At 46.0% G+C, this 20,514-nt stretch overlaps 1 protein-coding gene across 3 annotated transcripts in view; it reads right to left on the bottom strand.

The window, feature by feature from the left end:
* LOC123372813 (leucyl and cystinyl aminopeptidase) overlaps positions 1-20,514 on the bottom strand; it is a 93,414-nt gene that overhangs the window by 17,571 nt on the left and 55,329 nt on the right. For all 3 annotated transcript variants that reach the window (XM_045021295.1, XM_045021296.1, XM_045021294.1), the window contains exons 5-9: positions 13,236-13,356; positions 12,520-12,674; positions 12,017-12,130; positions 10,076-10,207; positions 1,690-1,821 (exon numbers count right to left, since the gene is read on the bottom strand). In XM_045021295.1, the coding sequence (XP_044877230.1) occupies positions 1,690-1,821; positions 10,076-10,207; positions 12,017-12,130; positions 12,520-12,674; positions 13,236-13,356 (654 nt within the window). The remainder of the gene's footprint in view (positions 1-1,689; positions 1,822-10,075; positions 10,208-12,016; positions 12,131-12,519; positions 12,675-13,235; positions 13,357-20,514) is intronic.

Genomic DNA, 20,514 nt, shown 5'->3' with positions numbered 1-20,514 from the left:
TTTATCACTGTTCAAATCACCTATATTACTTGCTATTCCGTCCAGCTCTCTCTTCTTCAGCTGCCCTCACTGTCCATCTGAAAATCGAGTTATTGGTCTAGGCCTACAAGGATCTGCACATCCTACACTTATGGAAGAGTCCTATAGAATTGAATAGGGATTAACAATTCTATTGAGTTTTTAACCCAAGGGAAATAATTCTCTGTAAAAAGCTTCTGTTAAAATTTCTAGAGAAAGCTCATCCTTCGTTCTTAAATTATTTACTTTTTAATTGATTAGGGGTTGATGCCAAAAGGGCATTTCCCAGCTCCCTCTCATTTCATTCACCCTCTCTTCCTCCCACCCCCACCCTAGTTGACAAAACTCCCCCTTATGCTCTCTGTGTCCTTCCTACACTTGTAAAACCTTCTCTGGCACACTCTGCCCACTCTCCACTTTCTTCTCCTCAAAATACACTTTAGCCAAGAGACCTACTAATCCTAGTCCACCAGCAAAGTGCTTGTTTAATTAAACAAAGAAAATATCATGGAACTAACAATGCTCGTTACCACCATCAATCTTCTTGCTTTCTTACATCCCATCTCCTTTGTTTCTGTGTTGTCTGCTTAGATTGCAAGCCATATAGGGCAGGGATCAAGTCTTCTTGCATGTCTGTACAGTATCTTGATGGTCTACAGTGTCTAGGCACCATGCTAGCCGATGTAAATTGTGTGCCATTGAAGCCCCTCCCCAGTTCTAGGAAATCACTGAAGTGTAAGTAATGCTCTTAAAAATTAATATCTGAAATTTTCAGCAAGCTAACACTGATCTATGTTCTTATCTGGCTTCTATCACTAGAGCATCTCTTAAATCCAATAAAAGCAGGAAGGACTCCAACAAGGGAAATAATTTCTTTCCTCCCACAGGAAGTGACTGAAAAGTTTATTTTCAGTTTTTCTTTTAAATGCTTTAAAAAGAACCTCCTCTTCTCCTTTACCTCAGTTCTTGAGGCTATAGTAGGAGGCTAGAAGAAAAATGGATTTTCCATTTTGCTCTAAAGACAATGATGTTTATGATCAAAAGGAAACCAGATTTTATGGTTGGGATTTTCAGAAGTACTCAGCTTTGGCCTAACTGCTCCCACTGAAATAAATGGAGAGAGTTAGGTCATTGATGAGTATTTTTAAAAGTCCAACCCAGTAAGTATCATTGGAGGAACAGAGATTCAAGCTTTTCTTCTGTACAAGGGCCCAAATTCTACAGATGTTTAAGCACATGAGTAATTTTATTCATCTGTCTAGTCCATACTGACATCAGTGAGACTACTCGTGTGGGTGAAATTATGCATATGCTTAAGTGTCTGTAGGCTCAGGGACTATAGCTTAACACTAGCACTATGATAGTTATGGTTCTGAATACCTTTCCCATTCCACTTATGCACTCTTTTTAAAATAACACGGGGGAGAGGAGGGCTAGCAAGTTTGGCAGGCTCTCTTCTAGGCACAAGCGTTGCTCATTTATGTTTGTGCATCTCCGCACAGAATTTTGGAATGAGTGACCATGAGCAGAGTGACTGATAAACCAAGTCTTTTCAATATATGATCTTATTTAGCAGCACTAATATAAGGAAATAGAAAATGTCTTTGATTTTCACATCTCATTATAGTCCGTCATGCAAAAACCAAAACTAAGAATATCCAAGATGGTTACCTCATTCATGCTATCCCATAAATCATCGCTCCGGGTGGATCTGTAGCTGTGATTATGCAAGTAATTCTCAATCCCAGCTTGAAAACTATCATGTTTGATATACTTTTTCAGCATCAACAAAAGGGAAGCTCCCTAAAAAAAAAACAAAAAAAAGTCTGTAAGAGGAAAAAAAGTTTAAGAACCCGATTCAGGAGAAGCATGTACAGATTACAAGACTGTCAGTACCATTGGCTTTAGGAGATAATTTAGGAAAGAATAATTGAAATTCCGTCCCAGGGAGTTTAGTCTGAATGCAATTATTTTGAAAGTGTAAGTTGCTTAGGAAAAAGGTTTACAGATTTAAAAAAAAAAAAAAAAAAAAAGACAAAAAACAAAAAAAATCCAATCAAGTTTCACTGACATTAACTTAGTTTGAAAGAAAGATTTTCTAATTAGTACCATGTGAAAGAAATGGCGTTCTAGTGGATGCATTGTCCGTGGATGTCAGATTTCATTAATAATACTGTTAAGTGCTGTACCTCACCGCCCTTGCTGGTATTAAATACTAATATGTAAGCAACTACACAAGAATGATACAGCCAAACAGCAAGCACAAAAGAAAGTGAGATACGTCAGTAAGTTAAAACAGGGACGAGAAATGCCAACAAGTATATTTACACATGCTGCCTGTTTAAAAGCTTGAAAAGCACATGAAAATATTGTGTAAAATAAGCCTTTCAAACTGCTAAGTCTGCATAGAGCTGAATATTATTTTTAGATCTGTTTCCATCAGTGAAGTCATGGAGCAATTCATGTCTGTGGACAGACCTGGGGTTTTACTCAGTTGAACACTAGGATCCTCCATGGAAACATTCCTATATCACATCAAAACCCAGTCAATAAATGGCCCAAGGATAGACAGATTGCAGCTAAAGTGACACTGACCCTGAATAGTTTATGTACGTCACACTGTTGGTATCAAAACATACATTTGAGAAAGAATAAAGAAAACTGAAAGACCGTCAGCGAACTCGAGCTATTTAACATTTGTGCCTTGTCTACACCGGCAAGTTTCTGCGCAGCCAAGAAGCTTTCTGCATTGTAATTCCCAAGGTGTACATGCTGCCAAGCCACTTAGTGCGCAGAAACTGCGCAGTTGCACTGCTGTAAAAAAGCCACCTCGATGAGAGGTGTACAGCTTTCTGCACCAGGGCTACAGCGCCGCAGTGCCAGTGTAGACACTCTGGTCCATTACAGAGCTTCAATTGGCCTCCGGGAGGTGTCCCACAATGCCTATTCTCACCTCTCTAGTCATCAGTTTGACCTCTATTGCCCTGCCCTCAGGTGACCAACCGTGAGCCCCACCCCTTAAATTCCTTGGGAATTTTGAAAGTCCCCTTCCTGTTTGCTTGGTGACACGTGCAGTGGTCTCAGTGCATCTTTCCAGGTAACCATGCCTGCTCCATGCACCAGGCGATACCCCACTTGGAGCAATGCCGAGCTGCAGGACCGCATCAGCATTTGGGGAGAGGAGGCTATCCAGTCCCAGCTGCGCTCCAGCCATAGGAATTATGATGCCTACAGATAGATTTCATGATGCATGACAGAAAGGGGCCATGATCGGGACACACTGTAGTGCAGGGTCAAAGAGAAGGAGCTGCACAACGCCTACCACAAGGTGCAGAAGGTAAAACGCAGCTCCGGTGCTGTGCCCACAAGCTGCTGGTTCTACAAAGAGGTGGACATGATACTCGGTGACGACTCCATCTCCACTGCGGAGGCCCCTGTGGATACTTTGGTGGCTCACGTGCCAGACGAGAGTAGACAGAGCCAGGAGGAGGAAATCTTGGATGAGGATGTGGAGGGGGACCCAGAGGCAGAGGATGACTCGGATGTCAGAGATGCATGCAGCCAAGCCCTCGTCTCTATCCTGGAGGAGGCTAGCCAGTCACAGCTGTTGGAGCCTGGCGAAGCGCAAACAGGAAAGGAGGCCTCTGGTAAGTGGCTTTGATTTTGGGAATCACTGAAGCGAGTTGTTGTGGGCAGGAGGGTTGGAGAAAGCAGGCTTGTCTCTGTATGATGCGTGTACCGCCACATGCCTAGTTTGAGCAGTTTAACAGGGTGTTGATTGACTCCCTCACTTCATGGGAATCTCCCTCACCTCTCCATGATAATCTAATGGAGATACTGGGAAATCCGCTGCCGCAGGTTCTTTGGCAGAGCTGCTTTGTTTCTTGCTCCATTAATGGTAACTTTCCCATGGGGGGGGGGGGGCAGGGGGTGCTGCACACAGGCAAGCTGCATAAGGGCCAGGGTGGAAGCTGCAGTCTTGGAGAAGACCCTCCCTTGACTCCCTGCTCACCCTCAGCAGCGAGATATCTTCCATAATGAACACAGCCTGTGGAAAATGTGGGGACAGGAATGATTATAAGGGCCCCCCTACACTGCTGGCTCTCCCCAAGAGCCACATGCCCAGTGTACAGTATGGTCCTGGAACAGTAGCTTCCCCTACCTCTGTGGTTACTCACCATTTTGGGAGTCTTGTGGCTCATGTGTGCTTGCGTGGGGTCAGCCCGATAGTGCCTTGTGTTAGTGATGGTGGCTGTATTTTAAATCACTGAATCAGTGGTTTCCATGTTGCAAACAATAGTGCTTCTGTAAAATGTTGCATTTTGGCTTCACAGATGAGACCTTGGGATCCCAGCCTCCCCCTTTGTTATTGCCGGCTGAACAGCTGCGCAGAATTAGAAAGCGGCCACAAAGTACTAAGGAGGACTTTCTGCGCGAGGTTATGATGCACGCCACAGCCGAAAAACAGGAATTGTAGGAGTGGCAGGACAGCAGGAAGAGACCCAAAGGAGAATGCGGCGCGCCAGAACGAAGCCATGGAACAACTCTCAAATGTTATGAAGCATCAAGCAGACGTGCTCCAGGCGCTACTAGCACTGCAAACCGAGCAGCTCCACGCCTGCCCTCCCCTGCAGCCGCTGTCCCAAAACGCTCTCTCATGCACACACACCGCCCAGACACCACCACCACACTCTTATCAACCTCCTGGCTCCAGTCTGTACCCGCTTCATTCCACTCCTGCCCCATCACAGTCCAGCCCTGCAGACTCCCAGTACCCACTACACTCAACACCCAACCCTCTGCAGTGTAGCCCTGCTGAAGTACAGTACTCACTGCACTGTACTCCAAAGGAGAAGGTTGGATATGATACCTGGACATACACAAATCTTTAACAGTCCCAGGACCCCAACTCTTCCTGGAACCCTTCCTTCCCCCATCCCCCTCAGTGCTGATGTGTTCTTTTTGCTTGGCTCTCTCTCTTCCGGTTGTTTATTAATAAAAAGAATTGTTTTGGTTTTAAAGCACTCTTTATTCCATGAATTGAAAGCAAACAGAGCCCTGAAAAGCAACAGGCAATTTTCTTAAACCTTCATAGTGCATCTTCAGCACCAATCACAATCACCTCCTAGCATTACAAGCACTGCACTCCTGAGCATAGCAACAAATATTGGTGGATTTCAGCTTCAGATTACTACCCCAAAGCATCCCTGATCCTTATGGCCCTGTGCTGTGCCCCTCTAATAGCCCTGGTCTCTGGCTGTTCAAATTCAGTCTCCAGATGCTAAGCCTCAGCAGTCCAGCCCTGAGCAAAGCTTTCACCCTTCTCTTCACAAATATTATGGAGTGTACAACACACAGCTATAAGCATAGGAAAACTGTCATCAGCCAGGTCCAGCCTCCCATATAGGCAGCACCAGCAGGCCTTTAAAATGGCAAAAAGCACAGTCATTCTGCACTCGCTCAGCCTGTAGTTGAAACGCTCCTTGCTGCTGTCAAAGTGCCCCATGTATGGCTTCATAAGCCATGACATTAAGGGGTAGGCAAGGTCTCAGGGGATCACAATGGGCATCTTCTGGTCTGGGAAGAAAGTCCCTGCTTGCAGCTTCCTGAACAGGCCAGTGTTCAAAAAGATGTGTGCATCTTTCCAGACCAGCCTGTGTTAATGTCAGTGAAACACCCACAGTGATCCACAAGCGCCCGGAGAACCATTGAGAAATACCCCTTGCAATTAATGTACTTGGTAGCTAGGTGGTCTGGTGTCAGAATTGGAATGTGCGTGCCAGCTATCGCCCATCTACAGTTTGCCCATTTGTGCAAAGCCATCCACAATGTCACACATGTTGCCCAGAGTCACGGTCTTTCGGAACAGGATGCAATTAAATGACCCAGCACACTTCCGTCAACATGAGTCCAACAGTTGACTTTCCCACTCTGAACTGGTTAGCGACCAATCGGTAGCAGTCTGAAGTAGCCAGCTTCCACAGTGCAATCACCACATGCCTCTCCCACGGCAGGGCAGCTCTCATTCTCATGTCCTTGTGCCGCAAGGCTGGGGTGAGCTCATCACACACAGTCCCAGGAATGTGTCTTTCCTCATCCAAAAGTTCTGCAGCCACTGCTCGTCATCCCAGACGTGCATGATGATGTGATCCCATCACTCAGTGCTTGTTTCTCAAGCCCAAATGCGGAGTTCCACTGTGGTCAGCACCTCCATGAATGCCACAAGCAATCCCATGTCGTAGCAACTACACAATGTCAAACTGCTCTTGCCTTTGTAGTTTAAGGAGGAACTCCACTGCCACCCGTGACGTGTTAGTCAGAGCGAGCAACATATTGGTCAACAGTGCTGGATCCATTCCTGCTGCCCAAAGAGGCAGAACAGAGCGCGCAGTACACAAACCATTGAAAGATGGTGTCAAATGCAGATGGAAGCACAGAGATTGCTGGGATGCGAAGCAATGAATCATGGGGCATTGAGGGGACAGGACCCTGGGTGTCCCACGACCCCCTCTGCCTTCCCACAACTCTTAGCGGCAGAAGAGGAAGATGCACTGTGGGATAGCTACCCAGAGTGCACTGCTCCAAATACCGCTGCCAGTGCCGCAAGTGTGAACATGCTATTGCTCAGGCAGCTGACAGTGGGAACACACAACAGCGGTTTACCTTCAGCACTCTGAGTGACGCTGTAACTGGGCCAGTGTAGACCTACCCTCAGTTGTAAACTAGGATCCTTCATGGAAACATTCCTACATCACAGCAAAACCCAGTCAATAAATGGCCCAAGGATAGACAGATTGCAGCTAAAGTGACACTGACCTTGAATAGTTTAATTATGTACATCACACTGTTAGTATAAACAAAAAACATACACTGGAGAAAAAAGAAAGAAAACAAAGACCTCTGGGGAACTCCAGCTACTTAACATTTGTGAGACATCACAAGTGCTGCTCTTAACAAATTCTAAAATATACATGCAAAACTTAAGGAAGACATCCTCAGAGAATTTAAAGGCTTTAGCTATCTGAACTGCAGAAGTCATTTACTACAAAGCTTTATAAACACTGGCAATCTTCACTTCTTTGCATGCATGCATTTGTGCTTTAGATTTGACTTTATTTGCTCACTGGTATAGGTAGGGCTTTGATGGCCAGTAGGCACCCGGCCAGGGGCCTACACCCTGCCCTCGAGGTACATTTCAACACTGGTATCCATAGAGGTTCCCCCGGTGGCCTCCATAGTCTCTCTGGCAAAGTCAAACAGGAAAAGGAAGAGCCATACTCTGAGTCATCAGAGTCCCGGAACCCTGGCAACATGGGGGTGCCAGTTTTGGATGGAGCCAGGAGACGATCAGATTCGTTCATAGCCCAGCTAAGTAGACTGCACCACTGGCTGCACAAGGGTCGGTGCCACTGGTAGTCGGTTCTGGTGTGGGTCAACTATGCTGATACCAAGGAAGGGCCCAGTACTGAAGGGTCTTGCACTGCCTCCAGTACAGTGTCCCCAGCAGCCCCAGAGGGGGTGTCTCCAGGGACCCACATGCTGAGGAGGTCCGCCACAGTCTGGTGCGCAGACAACTCTTGAACCGTTGGTACCAAACTCAATGGACACCCAGAGGCCAGAACCAGAGTTGACAGTATGGTATGTCTGCCCTCCCATCCTGTATCAAGGGAGAGTCAGAAGCACCTGCACCATCAGGCATGCTGGAGCCAGCACTGAGCCAGTCCGTGCTCCTCTTAGGGGAGACAAAAAAGTCACCTCAGGACCTGGAGTGTCCCTGATCAGCTTCATGGGACCTCTTAATTGGTGCTGACGATGGAGAACGACTCCTGCGCCTCTTCAGCAACAACCCAGTCCCAGAATAGGTAGCAGACTTTCTCTCTGAGCCAGAGGACAATCTGTGGCCCGAGGAAGGCCTCGGTACTGGGTGAGCCCTCATGGCTCAGCTCAGCCTCATGGCTGCTTCAAATAAAAGGTCCCATGCCACCTGAGTCCATCTGCTGCTCTTTTAAGAAGGAGCAGCACTCCTTTAGATGGGCTTTGCCCAGAAAAAGCAAGAACCACATGTGGGGGTCGCTATCGGGCAATTGCCCCTCCACACAAAGGGCAATGCTTGAACCCAGTGAGGGCATCACCAGGGAGCACTACCACTAAACAAAAAACACTACACTAGCTACTTATTACTAATTATCAACTATGTACAACAACTAGGCTAAGGGGAAAAACAAACAAACAAACAAACACCAAACCACAAGCCAAAAGTCAAAAGTTTGTAAACAAACACCATTGCCCAGAGCTCCAACTCCAGCTGACAGATGGTAAGAAGGAACTGAAGGAGGTTTGGGTGATGCAGCCTTATATAGCCAGGGGAGGGGGCTAGAGTCATGAGGCACAAGCGCCATCCCTCTATGGATACTGCTAGATCTCTGGCGTGCACTCACCTACTTAGAATACACATCTGTATCTACTTGAAGAACTACACTTACCAGGGCAAGAATAAATCAAAGTTATTCAGTACAATACTGAATATTTCATATTCAATATTTAGTGGACTCTGGATCAGGCCCTAAAGTCATTAGGAGTCTTTTCATGAACTCCATGAATAGGTTTTAGATCAGGCCATTAAACCGTAGGATTTAAATGTGAAATAAACCACTCTTAAAACCACATTAGTCTCTCTGAAGATATTCTGAGTGAAAGATTGGATTCTGTGTGAAAGACTGGATCAACTGCAGTTCTATTTCCTATTGATTCCCCAGTAGCCCCTTAAAAATAATCTCTTTATTAAGGTGTGTACAATAATCATCTGGAGCCCCAAGACAACATTCAGGTGCTTTTTGGCAGTGCAAAGCTCCTGTCATCAGACATCTTAGGGACAGATACCTATCAGAGCCTCATAAGCAAGGCAGCTTGAAAGTGACATGCTCTTGTGCTTCCACTTGTGAGAGAGAGGGGCACCAATGGAAATGCAGAGGCTTCTTTATGGCAAGCTGCTTCAATTGTAATGCTCCAATTGGCATCTAAGATGTCCCCAGGGTGTTGGGATGATAAGTGTTAGATTTTAAGCTCTGTATCTATTTTAAAAGAAAAAAACAAAAACAAAAAAGTCTTTCTTTAGATACTAGTTTCCCCCTTCACCACCCCCCAAAAAGCACAAAGATGATGAAAAGGTCAAAGTCAAAAGTTAACAAGGAAAAAAAATGTCTTGCTTTCAAATTAATGTGGAATACACCACATAAGCTGAAAGAATAAAACAGGTTTAGCAAATCTAAATATGTGTTTAAGATGTGATGGTGTCAATATTTGGGTTTATTTTTGTGTTGTAGTAAACTGGAAGTGTTTACAGAAACTATGGAGGAGGAAGGTGAGGGACACAAGCAATAGAGATGTTCATGAAATCTTTTCCTATGGAAAAACAGACAGATTATTGGGTGCAGCTGAGTTCTGCTCAACATACAATTGAAATGTGAGGGGGAAAGGGTGATTTTGACACTTTTACATCTTACTAATGCTGGGTCCAATCCTGATCCTAGGTCCAGTCCCTGACACAATTTACAACAGTCTCAGGGCTGCCCTAATTTTAATCCACCTACGATTGCCCTCAAGGAGTAATTCCAGGATCTGGAGATCACCAGAGTGCAAGGGGACTCCATGCCCCCACTGCCCCACCTAAGTCCCTGGAGGGTGGGGGTTGACGGGTAAAGTCATGGAGGCTGGGGTGCGAAAGGAGAGGCACGGAACCAGCTACCCTGGTGTAACATGATGCTGGGCATGTATGTTTGTATACTGAATGGGATCAAATGCCTACTCATAGGAAAATAATTTAATCAGTATTAAAACCACAGAAAATCCCTCATGAAATGTACAGAGATAAAAATAATGGAGGCCAAGTAAAGAAACTGGCACTTTGTGAGCAGCCTAACTTGCATTTTAGTCACAAGGATAATTAAAGAAAAAGTTCCTGACTTAAATGTGTTATTTCCCAAAAGAAGAATATTTTGGAAAAAAAGTATACAACACACAAAAGACAGAGTGATTTGTTAGCCTCTTCTGAGGTTACCTTGATATAGGAAAGCGCATCAAACATTTCTTCAATCTGCTCTGAAGACTGGACAGCAGAGGAGATTGGACGTGAGGCATTTAAGGAGTCTTTCATCATAGTCTTGAATCGTAGTTTCAGGAATTCTTCATCCTAGAAGAGGAATAGGAGTTTATGCCCACGTGAGAAGTTAGAACAATAAAGGATCATGCCAAATTCTCCGTAATTCAGAACTGGAACTCAGAGCCTGGACTAGATAAGTTAAGCTTTCCTTCTCCCTGCTGTCCTATTTACTTGGCACGGTAGCCGAGTCTTCTGACCCTCTCTGTTTTGAGGCTCAAACTCTCTCTCTTTTCTTCTCACATTGGAGACCGGAAACCAGTCCATCTCCTCTAAGATTATCATTGTTAGCTCACTGTGGAACCATCAGCTCTCTTCCTCCCAAGCTCTAGCAGCAGAAGCTTACTAATGGACACATTCTGTAAACCTTTATCTGCATTGCCATGAAGAGAGCTACCATGCACAACTCCATTGCCTACAAGAATAAAGAGTCCAAAGACCCAGTCTCTCCACAGCAACCTGCCTCTCTTCACAGCAGTGATTCAGCTATAGTTAAAATCCAATCGAGGTAGGATTTCTCTCAAACAGTAGGATTTTGTAGACTCTGTAATTGGCATAATTTGTAACTTGATTATGCTGCTAGACACAGAATCAAGGCATATACATATTAAAGTCAGGGTCATATACCGTAAATTTGTTGGTACAGGAACCAGTGTCTACTATTTGCATCTGTAAAGCAGCCTGCACACCCACAGTATGATGATGTATAATAATCTAACCATAATCACCTGCCATAGGTATGAATATCTTCAGAAATACTGAAGTGTTTTAGCTAATACATTGTCTAACATAGGTTGATTTGGGCTGGCAAGGATTTATATAATCCTTCCCCAAATAAATGAAGTAATTCCACAACAATTAAAGTCTAAAAAATTGCAGTGAAGTCACTGGATTATAGAATGACTTGTTAGCAATACGCACACTGAACATTAAACCCGATCTTAACTCCAGAACCTTGAATCTTTATTACATTCTAGATTTACATGCAGCAACTTTAAATAAACGTACTGAATATTAGCAGAGTACCGGTACCTCCTACACTTAAGTCTGACCTACTACAGTGTGATAGCTGATATTTTGCCTTTTTTTTTTTTATTTCAATGGGGCTCTGTCTGGGTGCAGAGGTCTGCTAATGTGGGTACTAGTGCAGGATTGAGTCCTTAGAGCACTCTTGATCAGAAAAAAAAAAATCAATGAATAAAATAGTCAAGTTGCTCTGGAGCCAACATATATTTTATGTGAAGATTTAGATACTATTTTCTTTAAGTGTGCATGCAGGGGAAGTTTGATAAAACATTTTTGGCACCACCAAGTGGTGAAATTTTGGGCTTCAAAGCAGCAATTTTGCTTTTTTTTTTTTTAAAAAGCAGCTTGTTTGACTGAAAAGTTACAACCACAAGATTCTAAATGAGATGTAGAAGCATGCAACATGTAAATTGCACAGTACATTAAAATACACACTCGTGCAAAGTGAGATTCAGCGTTAACACTAGATCAGTGATTAAACAAGGCAAAGAAGTTTTGCCCATTATTTTGTGCCCATGAAGAAAACATCAATTTATCTGTTTCAAAGGAGGTTGCATGTAAAGGAGTGAATGTGCAAACCTGTAGGCCACTTTTGAAAATTTGGCCCACGCACAATTTTATTTAAACAGCGATTAAGGATTCCACATTATTTGTTATGTTATCAGTGAGTGTCCTTGGAACTATTTAGAGCACAATTTAAGTTAGATTTTCATCACCTAAACTTCATGAAAAAGGAGGTAAACAAATTTTTTTATGTCAGAATGAAAAGAAACCTAATTGATAGGACAAAACTTCAGATTTAGAAGAAGTACTCACAGTCTGCAGCCCTGGGAAAGTTTTTTCCATGGCAAAGTATTCCATAAAAGTGGCAAATCCTTCATTCAGCCAAAGATCATTCCACCATTCCATAGTTACTAGATTACCAAACCACTGCGGGGGGGGGGGGGGGGGAGGAAACGGAGACCAAAAAACGCAACAGTTTTAATTGTGCAAGATGTGAGAAAGGTCAGTCAAGTTTCAAGATCATAATAAATGTATAACCCAAACAAGAAAAGATACTTTATGAAGGGCTACATTGTGGTTTTGCCACAAGCCCGATGTGTAGGGCAACACTTAGTTGTGCTTCCCCAGGAACAAGCTAGAAAAGAGATTGTGACCCAGAAGTCTAGTAACTTTCAGTTTCCTGTTACACCAAGAGTAAAATACCCACAAGCTCTATACCCGGTGCAGTGCAGATCCTAGGCAAGTATAACAGGGAAGGGGGAGTGTCAGAGTGAGAGAAGACTGCGCTGTTAAAATACAGCATTTCAATCCAGTACCTGATGAGCCAGCTCATGAGCGATCACAGCAGTTACCAGCTTTTTATCCATTGCTGAAGACGTTTTATCATCATAAAGGAGTGTTGTCTCTCTAAAGGTGATTAAACCCCAGTTTTCCATAGCGCCTGCCTGGAAATCAGGAATAGCTACTAAATCTAGGGAGGGAGGGGAAATAAATAAATGAACCAGACAATCATAAGTTACAGTAATGCTGCACTTCAGATCTATCTGTTCTACCACATCTGTATCTACAGAGAGCAATCTACCAAACTTCACTATTTAGCCACCAATGCTGAAAACACTACATACTAGCTGAAGGTAAAGTAGTCCCATTGATTTAAAGAGCAATTACGTACGGAGAAATAGTGTTGCAGGTTTGTGTCAGGTAAATATGTCACACACCCACCCCGAAAATTCTCTATGTCCCTATCTGAGCACATGGTGTTAAAGGTACAGCAAAACTTCTCCAGAGGGCACACTGAATTGGCCTTTCTTACCTTTAAGCCAAAGGTTTGCAAACTTCTTGAGCCTGAGACCCATTTCCCACACACTCATACAAGCCCAGCTAAACAGGTATTGAACTTTTTGTTTTTTTTAGTCTGGTTTTGGAGGGGTTTTTATTCTTAAGTTATTTTTATTTTGAAGAACCCTCTGAAGTATGGAAAAAACTACTACTTATTAGAAAATATTATATATGATAGATGAAAATACTTTACCTAATTTTTGAAGAGGATACTCTATATGAAAATACTTCTGATAAAAGTCCAGGAGCGTCACTGCTGTGTCTAGGGCATACTCAACTTGGCCTAGCTTCTGTGGCAAGGCATATATAGATACCTGGCAAAATAAAATAATAATAATAATAATGAGAAGCAAGAAAATATTTCATGGGATGAATCACAAACAGCAAGAGAGTGGTAGGCAAAACACTAAGTGGATAAGGGCAATTCCCTGGCCAGTTTTAAGGAAATATATTTAAAAATCACATGCATTTGATATCAAAATGTTTGAAGATTGTTGTTGCTTCTTTTATTCATCAATTGACCCTGCTTAGGTATATTTATCCCCCAAATGCATAGGAATGTGTGTAATGCGAATTTGAGTCCTGATGCATAGGTTATGCATTTGTTGATGACAACTCTAAGAATACAATTCTCCCAGGAGTTACTGCTCTTCGCACCATTTAAGCCCTGAGGCCTGGTCTACACTAGGAGTTTATGTCGAATTTAGCAGCGTTAATTCGATTTAACCGTGCAACTGTCCACACCAGGAAGCTAATTAGTTCGACCTAGAGGGCTCTTTAGTTCGAATTCTGTACTCCTCCCCGACGAGGGGAGTAGCGCTAAATTCGACATGGCTATGTCGAGTTAGCCTATGTGTGGACGGAAATCGACCTTAGTAGCTCCAGGAGCTATCCCACAGTGCACCACTGTGTTGACGCTCTGGACAGCAGTCCGAGCTCAGATGTTCTGACCAGCCATACAGGAAAAGCCCCGGGAAAATTTGAATTCCTTTTCCTGTCTGGCCAGTTTGAATCTCAATTCCTGGTTGGACATTGGGGCGAGCTCAGCAGCACCGGCAACGATGCAGAGCTCTCCAGCAGAGGGGTCCATGTAATCTCAGAGTAGAAAGAGGGCCCCAGCATGGACTGACCGGGAAGTCTTGGATCTGATCGCTGTGTGGGGCGATGAGTCTGTGCTTTCGGAGCTGCACTCCAAAAAACGGAATGCAAAGACCTACGAGAAGGTCTCCAAAGCCATGGCACTCAGAGGATACAGCCGGGATGCAACGCAGTGCCGCGTGAAAATCAAGGACCTGAGACAAGGCTACCAAAAAATCAAAGCGGCAAACGGACGCTCCGGAGCCCAGCCCCAGACATGCCGCTTCTACGAGGCACTGCATGCCATTCTCGGTGGGTCTGCCACCACTGCCCCACCAGTGACCGTGGACTTTGAGGATGGGATAGTGTCGACGGGCAGTTTCTCGGCGATGTTCGCGGATGGGGAAGATGAGGAAGGGTTTGTGGAGGACGAGGCAGGCGACAGCGCTTACAATACTGATTTCCCCGACAGCCAGGATCTCTTCATCACCCTCACAATCCTTCATCACCCTACCAACCCTCCCTGGCCGTTAACCCGGACTCTGAATCAGGGGAAGGATCAGTCGGTAAGTGCTATAAACATGTAAACATTTATTTTTTAAAAAACACGAATAAAAACTATATGAAAAGAAGGTCAATGCATATGGGGATAGAACAGAAATCCTCTTGGGAGAGTTCCACGAAGCTCTCGTAAAGGTACTCGAAAAGCCTCCGCAGGAGGTTCCTGGGGAGAGGTGCCTTATTGGGTGCTCCGTGGAAGCACACTCTTCCGCGCCAAGCTATCCTCAGGTACAGTGGGAGCCTTGCCTCCACGAGCATGGCAGCATAGGGCCCTGGTCTGTGCAGGGTTTCACGCAGCATGCACTCTCTGTCTTAGTGACCTGCCTCAGGGTGATCTCGCTCGGTGACTGCTGCCTCTAATTAGGGGAATTAGTGTAATGTTACTATTGGGAATGCTTCACTTTTCCTTTGCATAACAATAAGCGTCGTTTAACAGCCACGTGGTGGAGGCTGCAGAAGGGCGGCATACAGGGATCTTTCCCGGGGACAGCCGCGAGGGGGTGGAACAGGGTCAGAGTTTATGCTTTCCGGATTGCCTGCAGCAGGAGGGCACTGCTATACATTAACTTTTAAGCAGCCTAAAGTTTACGGCTTACCAGGCCTGGCTGCTACACGGATTCTGCTGTCCTGCCCCGCTTGTCTGACCTCCAGTGCTAGACCCCAGGCAATGAAAGCGAATGCCGAAAATTCGAACTTGTCCTGAGAGCGCATGAAATAGGTGCCGTGCATGGTCTTGTTCACAGAGATAGACTAGACTGTGTTCAGTGTTCGCAAACATGTATCTTTGCAAGGAAATCACTTCCTTTTTCCCATCACACAGCTGCGGCTGTTTCCCGACTTGCCCCGGCATCCCCCTCACAGAGGCTGGCGCAGATTAGGCGGCGAAAGAAAAAGACTCGGGACGAGATGTTCGCTGAACTGATGGCCTGCTCCAGAGCCGAGGCTGTCCAGCAGAGCCAGTGGAGGGAGACCCTCTCTCAGTACCAGCGCTCACACAGCGAACGGGAGGACAGGTGGCGGCAGGAAGACCAGCAGGTGACTCAAACGCTGCTTGGCCTAATGAGGGAGCAAACGGACACGCTCCGGCGCCTTGTGGATGTTCTGCAGGATCGCAGGCAGGAGGAGAGAGCCCCCCTGCACTGTATCTGCAACCGCCCTCCCCCGCCACAAAGTCCTGTCCCCCCCTCACCCAAAATAACAAGAAGGAGGGGCGCTAGGGGCCGTGAAAACTGTCACTCCACCCCAGCAGAGCGCTCATGTACCAAACAGCTCTCATTCCCTAAAGTTTGAGAAGTGCTTCCCTTCCTGGCTCACCCAATCCCAAATCCCAGTTTCATCCCCCAACTGTGTAGTTGAGTTTTAAAAATAGTTTGCTGTTAATTACTGTTTCCGTCATGTTTCTTTGCAGAAGACTTTGTGTGAAGGGGGGAGGGGTTTGTTAATTGCATAGGACAGCCACCATTACCAGGGTACAGACATGGGGGGCAGGATCAACAGCAGGTCACACACAGAGTGCAGTCACTAGGCACCCGGATCACTCTGGGAGGTGTCTGCTGCCCCATGGTCCTAGCGCCTGGCATCCACAAATGGCAAAGCAGGCTGCCCTTACCATGCCCTTCCACCCTAGCCATGAGCCTCTCCGATGCCCTGAGCCCCAGCCAGAGCCCTCATCCCCCTACACCTACTCACCCTTCCCACACACCCCTCACCCCTTCCTGCAAACCCACCCCTTCCTGCACACCCTCCGGTAACCGTCCTCCCCCCAGAGACCGCTGTAGGAGCGTGAGCCTGTCATTCCTCAAGTGTAGAAGCAGTCTGTACATCACTGCACACCGTACCCACCACAGTCTGCGTCCCTGTTTGAACCCTTTAACGCCAATTCATTAGTAAAGAAAACTTTGTTAATTAACAATGTTCCATTAACTTTATTTTTAAACGTCTGTTGGAAGGGGGGAAACCTGGTGAACGGGGTAGGTAACCGCAGAAAAAAGTCAACAGTAACTGAAACAGGGGCAGGTTCAGCTTCTCTGGAAAGGAACTGGACAGTCATAGGTTACCCTGCTCTCTGAGGAACCTAGCTTTCAAAGCCTCCCGGATGCACAGCGCTTCCGCTGGGCTCTTCTAATCACACGGGTGTCTGGCTGAGCGTAATCAGCAGCCAGGCGATTTGCTTCAACCTCCCATCCCGCCATAAAGGTCTCCCCCTTGCTCTCAGAGATCGTGGAGCACACAGCAAGCTGCAATAACAATGGGGATATTGGTTTCGCTGAGATCCGAGCGAGTCAGTAAGCTCCTCCATCTCCCCTTGAGACGTCCGAAAGCACACTCCACCACCATTCTGCACTTGCTCAGCCAGTAGTTGAAGAGTTCTTTGTCACTGTCCAGGGCGCCTGTATAGGGCTTCATGAGCCAGGGCATTAGCGGGTAGGCTGGGTCCCCGAGGATCACTGTAGGCATCTCCACATCCCCAACAGTTATTTTGTGGTCCGGGAAGAAACTACCTTCCTGCAGGCGTCTAAACAGACAAGAGTTCCTGAAAACACACGCGTCATGAACCTTGCCCGGCCACCCGACGTAGATGTTGGTAAAGCGTCCCCTATGGTCCACCAGTGCTTGCAGCACCATTGAAAAGTAGCCCTTTCGGTTAATATACTGGCTGGCCTGGTGGGCCGGTCCCAGGATAGGGATGCGAGTCCCATCTATAGCCCCACCGCAGTTTGGGAATCCCATCGCGCCGAAGCCATCTATGACGACCTGGACGTTTCCCAGGGTCACTACCTTTGAGAGCAGTAGGTCAACGATTGCGTTGGCTACTTGCATCACAGCAACCCCCACGGTAGATTTGCCCACGCCAAAGTGGTTCGCTACTGACCGGTAGCTGTCTGGCGTTGCAAGTTTCCAGAGGGCTATGGCCACTCGCTTCTGCACACTCAGGGCTGCTCGCATCCGGGTGTCCTGGCGCTTCAGGGCAGGGGACAGCAAGTCACAGAGTTCAAGGAAAGTGCCCTTGCGCATCCTGAAGTTTCGCAGCCACTGTGATTCATCCCAGACCTGCAGCACTATGCGGTCCCACCAGTCCGTGCTTGTTTCCCGGGCCCAGAATCGCCGTTCCACAGCATGAATTTGACCCATTGCCACCATGATCTCCGCGGCGCGGGATCCCGTGCTTTGTGAGAGGTCTGTGCCACTCTCTCACACTTCATGTCCTCACCGTGCTGCCGGAGACTCCTCGCCCGATTTCTCAGCAGCTGACTGTGGAAGAGGTGGACGATAAGGTGCGAGGAGTTGACAACGGCCATAAGTGCAGCGATGATCGCAGCGGGCTCCATGCTCGCAGTGCTGTGGCGTCCGTGCTGTCACTGACCAGAAAAGTGCGCGAACAGATTTCCCGCCGGCGCTTTCAGAGAGGGAGGGCAGGAGTGACGGTTGAATGACGACAGTTACCCAAAACCACCCTAGACACATTTTTCCCCCAGCAGGCATTGGGGGCTCTACCCAGCATTCCAATGGGAAGCGGGGACTGCGGGAACTGTGGGATAGCTGCCCAGAATGCACTGCTTCCAATGTCGACGCTTGCCCCGTTAGTGTGGACTCACAAAGTCGAATTAGTGTCCTTAGTGTGGATACACAAATTCGACTTCATAAGGTCAAATCCACAAATTCGACCTAAGTTAAATCGAACTACTCTTGTAGTGTAGACATACCCTGAGCTGGGGTAAACTGGATGTGGTGGAGAGGACAGAACAGAGATTCCATACATCTTGTGAGCCTGAGGGTCTCACTGTAACAGCTCCAAAGTAGCTAGAACCAAAGGGATTATTGGGGAGAGGTCAGAGGAATCTTGTTTAGGTACATCCAGTTGCTCCAATCGCTCCCCACCCAGTACAGTAGGTATGGAGAGATAGCAGCTGGAATAGCAGCTGCTGAGATGCTGTGTTCCACTCCGATGACTTGACTGTGGGAATGCACAAATTCTTCCCCCTTTAGTTTCCATTCAAAATCCAAAAACATTTCAACTGGATGGCTAAGGAGGCTCTTTCGTCTTGAGCGGAGAATTCTGAACCAGTTACATGTGCTGAAGAAGTTTGGGTTGGTCTTTCTAGAAATACTAAAAACTTGTCACAGCAGCACTACTAAGCACTACAAATAAATGGTGCCATTTAAGGGTTTTAAGTGCTCATTAACCCATATTTTATAATATAGTCATTTAAATAAAGCACTCTGTGTTTGATCCATTTTCCACGTTAAAGTGTTCATGATGCAAAAGGGAGTCTCAATACATATTATACAAGGGCTGGACACTTTAGATGCTCTCATAGGAGCCCAGCATAGTCTCCTTTACTTGACTCCCCTTCGGTAGAGTTTATATATATATACACCCAAGGGCACCGCTGGTCTCCTCAGGTCTGGCTCCCCCAGAGTGGGGCTTGGATACCTTCCGGGGCTTGGCTGAATTCTTTAGGTTTGGTTCCACCTGAGGGCGCTCAGATGCTGCACTGGGATCTGCTCCTAAACTCTGTTTTGTTTTGGGGACTCCATGGGTCAGAGTGGAAGGGGGAAAAAATAAAATAAGAGGTGGTAGTCTCTTGAGTGCCAGCCACTCATGGAGTCAAAAGGAAACCTCACTAATCACGCGCGCACACACAGTTTCAGATCTTGGGTCAACTGTCTCAGGCTCATGCTATGGGGCTAAAACTTGCGGTGTAGGAATTTGGGCTTGGACTCAGCTGTGAGCCTCTTTCCACTTACCGGATTTCAGAGCCCAGGCTCCAGCCCAAGCATTTACACTGTTATTTTTAGCCCTGTAGCATGAGCCCAAGACAGCTGACTTGGGCTTTTGGCCATGTGCTCTTAAAAAAAACAAAACAACCCCCCCACCACCACCATGCACGCATGCACACACAACACAGCAGTGTATATGCAACCACTGGGTATACTGAAGATCTGCAATCCTCCCTCTCATCTCTTACATGCTTTGATCAGCAATAAATATAGTTTAAATGTAGACATTTAAATAACCATCACTGGACATGTGAGTTAACCTCACTGACACGAACAAGAACGGGTCAGACATCTAAGGTGTAGTTTCAGGCTCTCTGCAAACACAGGCAGACAAATTTGCATACGTTTACACTTGCTTCATAACTTGTTAAGGTTCTCTTTGCAAACACATGGGCTAAAGACTTACCTTAGAAAGGAAAATGTGGTTAAATTATTGAGCTAAAATAGTAACCAAAAGAAAAAAAAAAGCCACTTGAAGCTGGACCACAGAGCCTGGCCTATTTAGCTCTAATTACAACTACTTGTCCAGGCTAAAAGGGAAGTCTGATAAAATCCACAATTTTACTCTATATATTGGTTTAGAGCAATTTAGATCAAGATAACATTTCTTAGCAGTATATCTGATCAGGGCTTCCTTTCCCTCCTGTAGCTTTGTTAACAAAGCTGCTCTTTGGCTCCTTCTAGACAAGGAATGGAAAATACTAGCACATCACAAAGGGGCAGCTCCTGCTACAGTGACAGGGTCTGATCCCCAAACTGTTGCTCATGTGATGCTCCCACACCTCCTGAATGACTAAATATTCCAAGATCCCCCCTAAGTATCTTCCTTCTTGTCATTCTCTAGTATACAGCTGCCTACCAACCCAGCAGGCCATATCCCTGAAGCAATGCCACCAAAGATTAAATGAAGAAGTCTAGAGCAGTTGCTAGCTGCTCAGCATTTTTGAAAAGTCAGGCCATAAATATTCAGGCACCTACATATGGCCTTAAAATTCTGGCCTGAGTCTGTCCTAACTGAAGCATAGACTAGTTTGGAAGGTTGGCTGCAGGTA

This window comes from Mauremys mutica, chromosome 6 (genome assembly GCF_020497125.1).
Source record: "Mauremys mutica isolate MM-2020 ecotype Southern chromosome 6, ASM2049712v1, whole genome shotgun sequence".
NCBI classification, from domain to species: domain Eukaryota; kingdom Metazoa; phylum Chordata; order Testudines; family Geoemydidae; genus Mauremys; species Mauremys mutica.
Note: the sequence above shows the minus strand (reverse complement) of the source record. Positions and strands in the feature narration are given on the sequence as shown.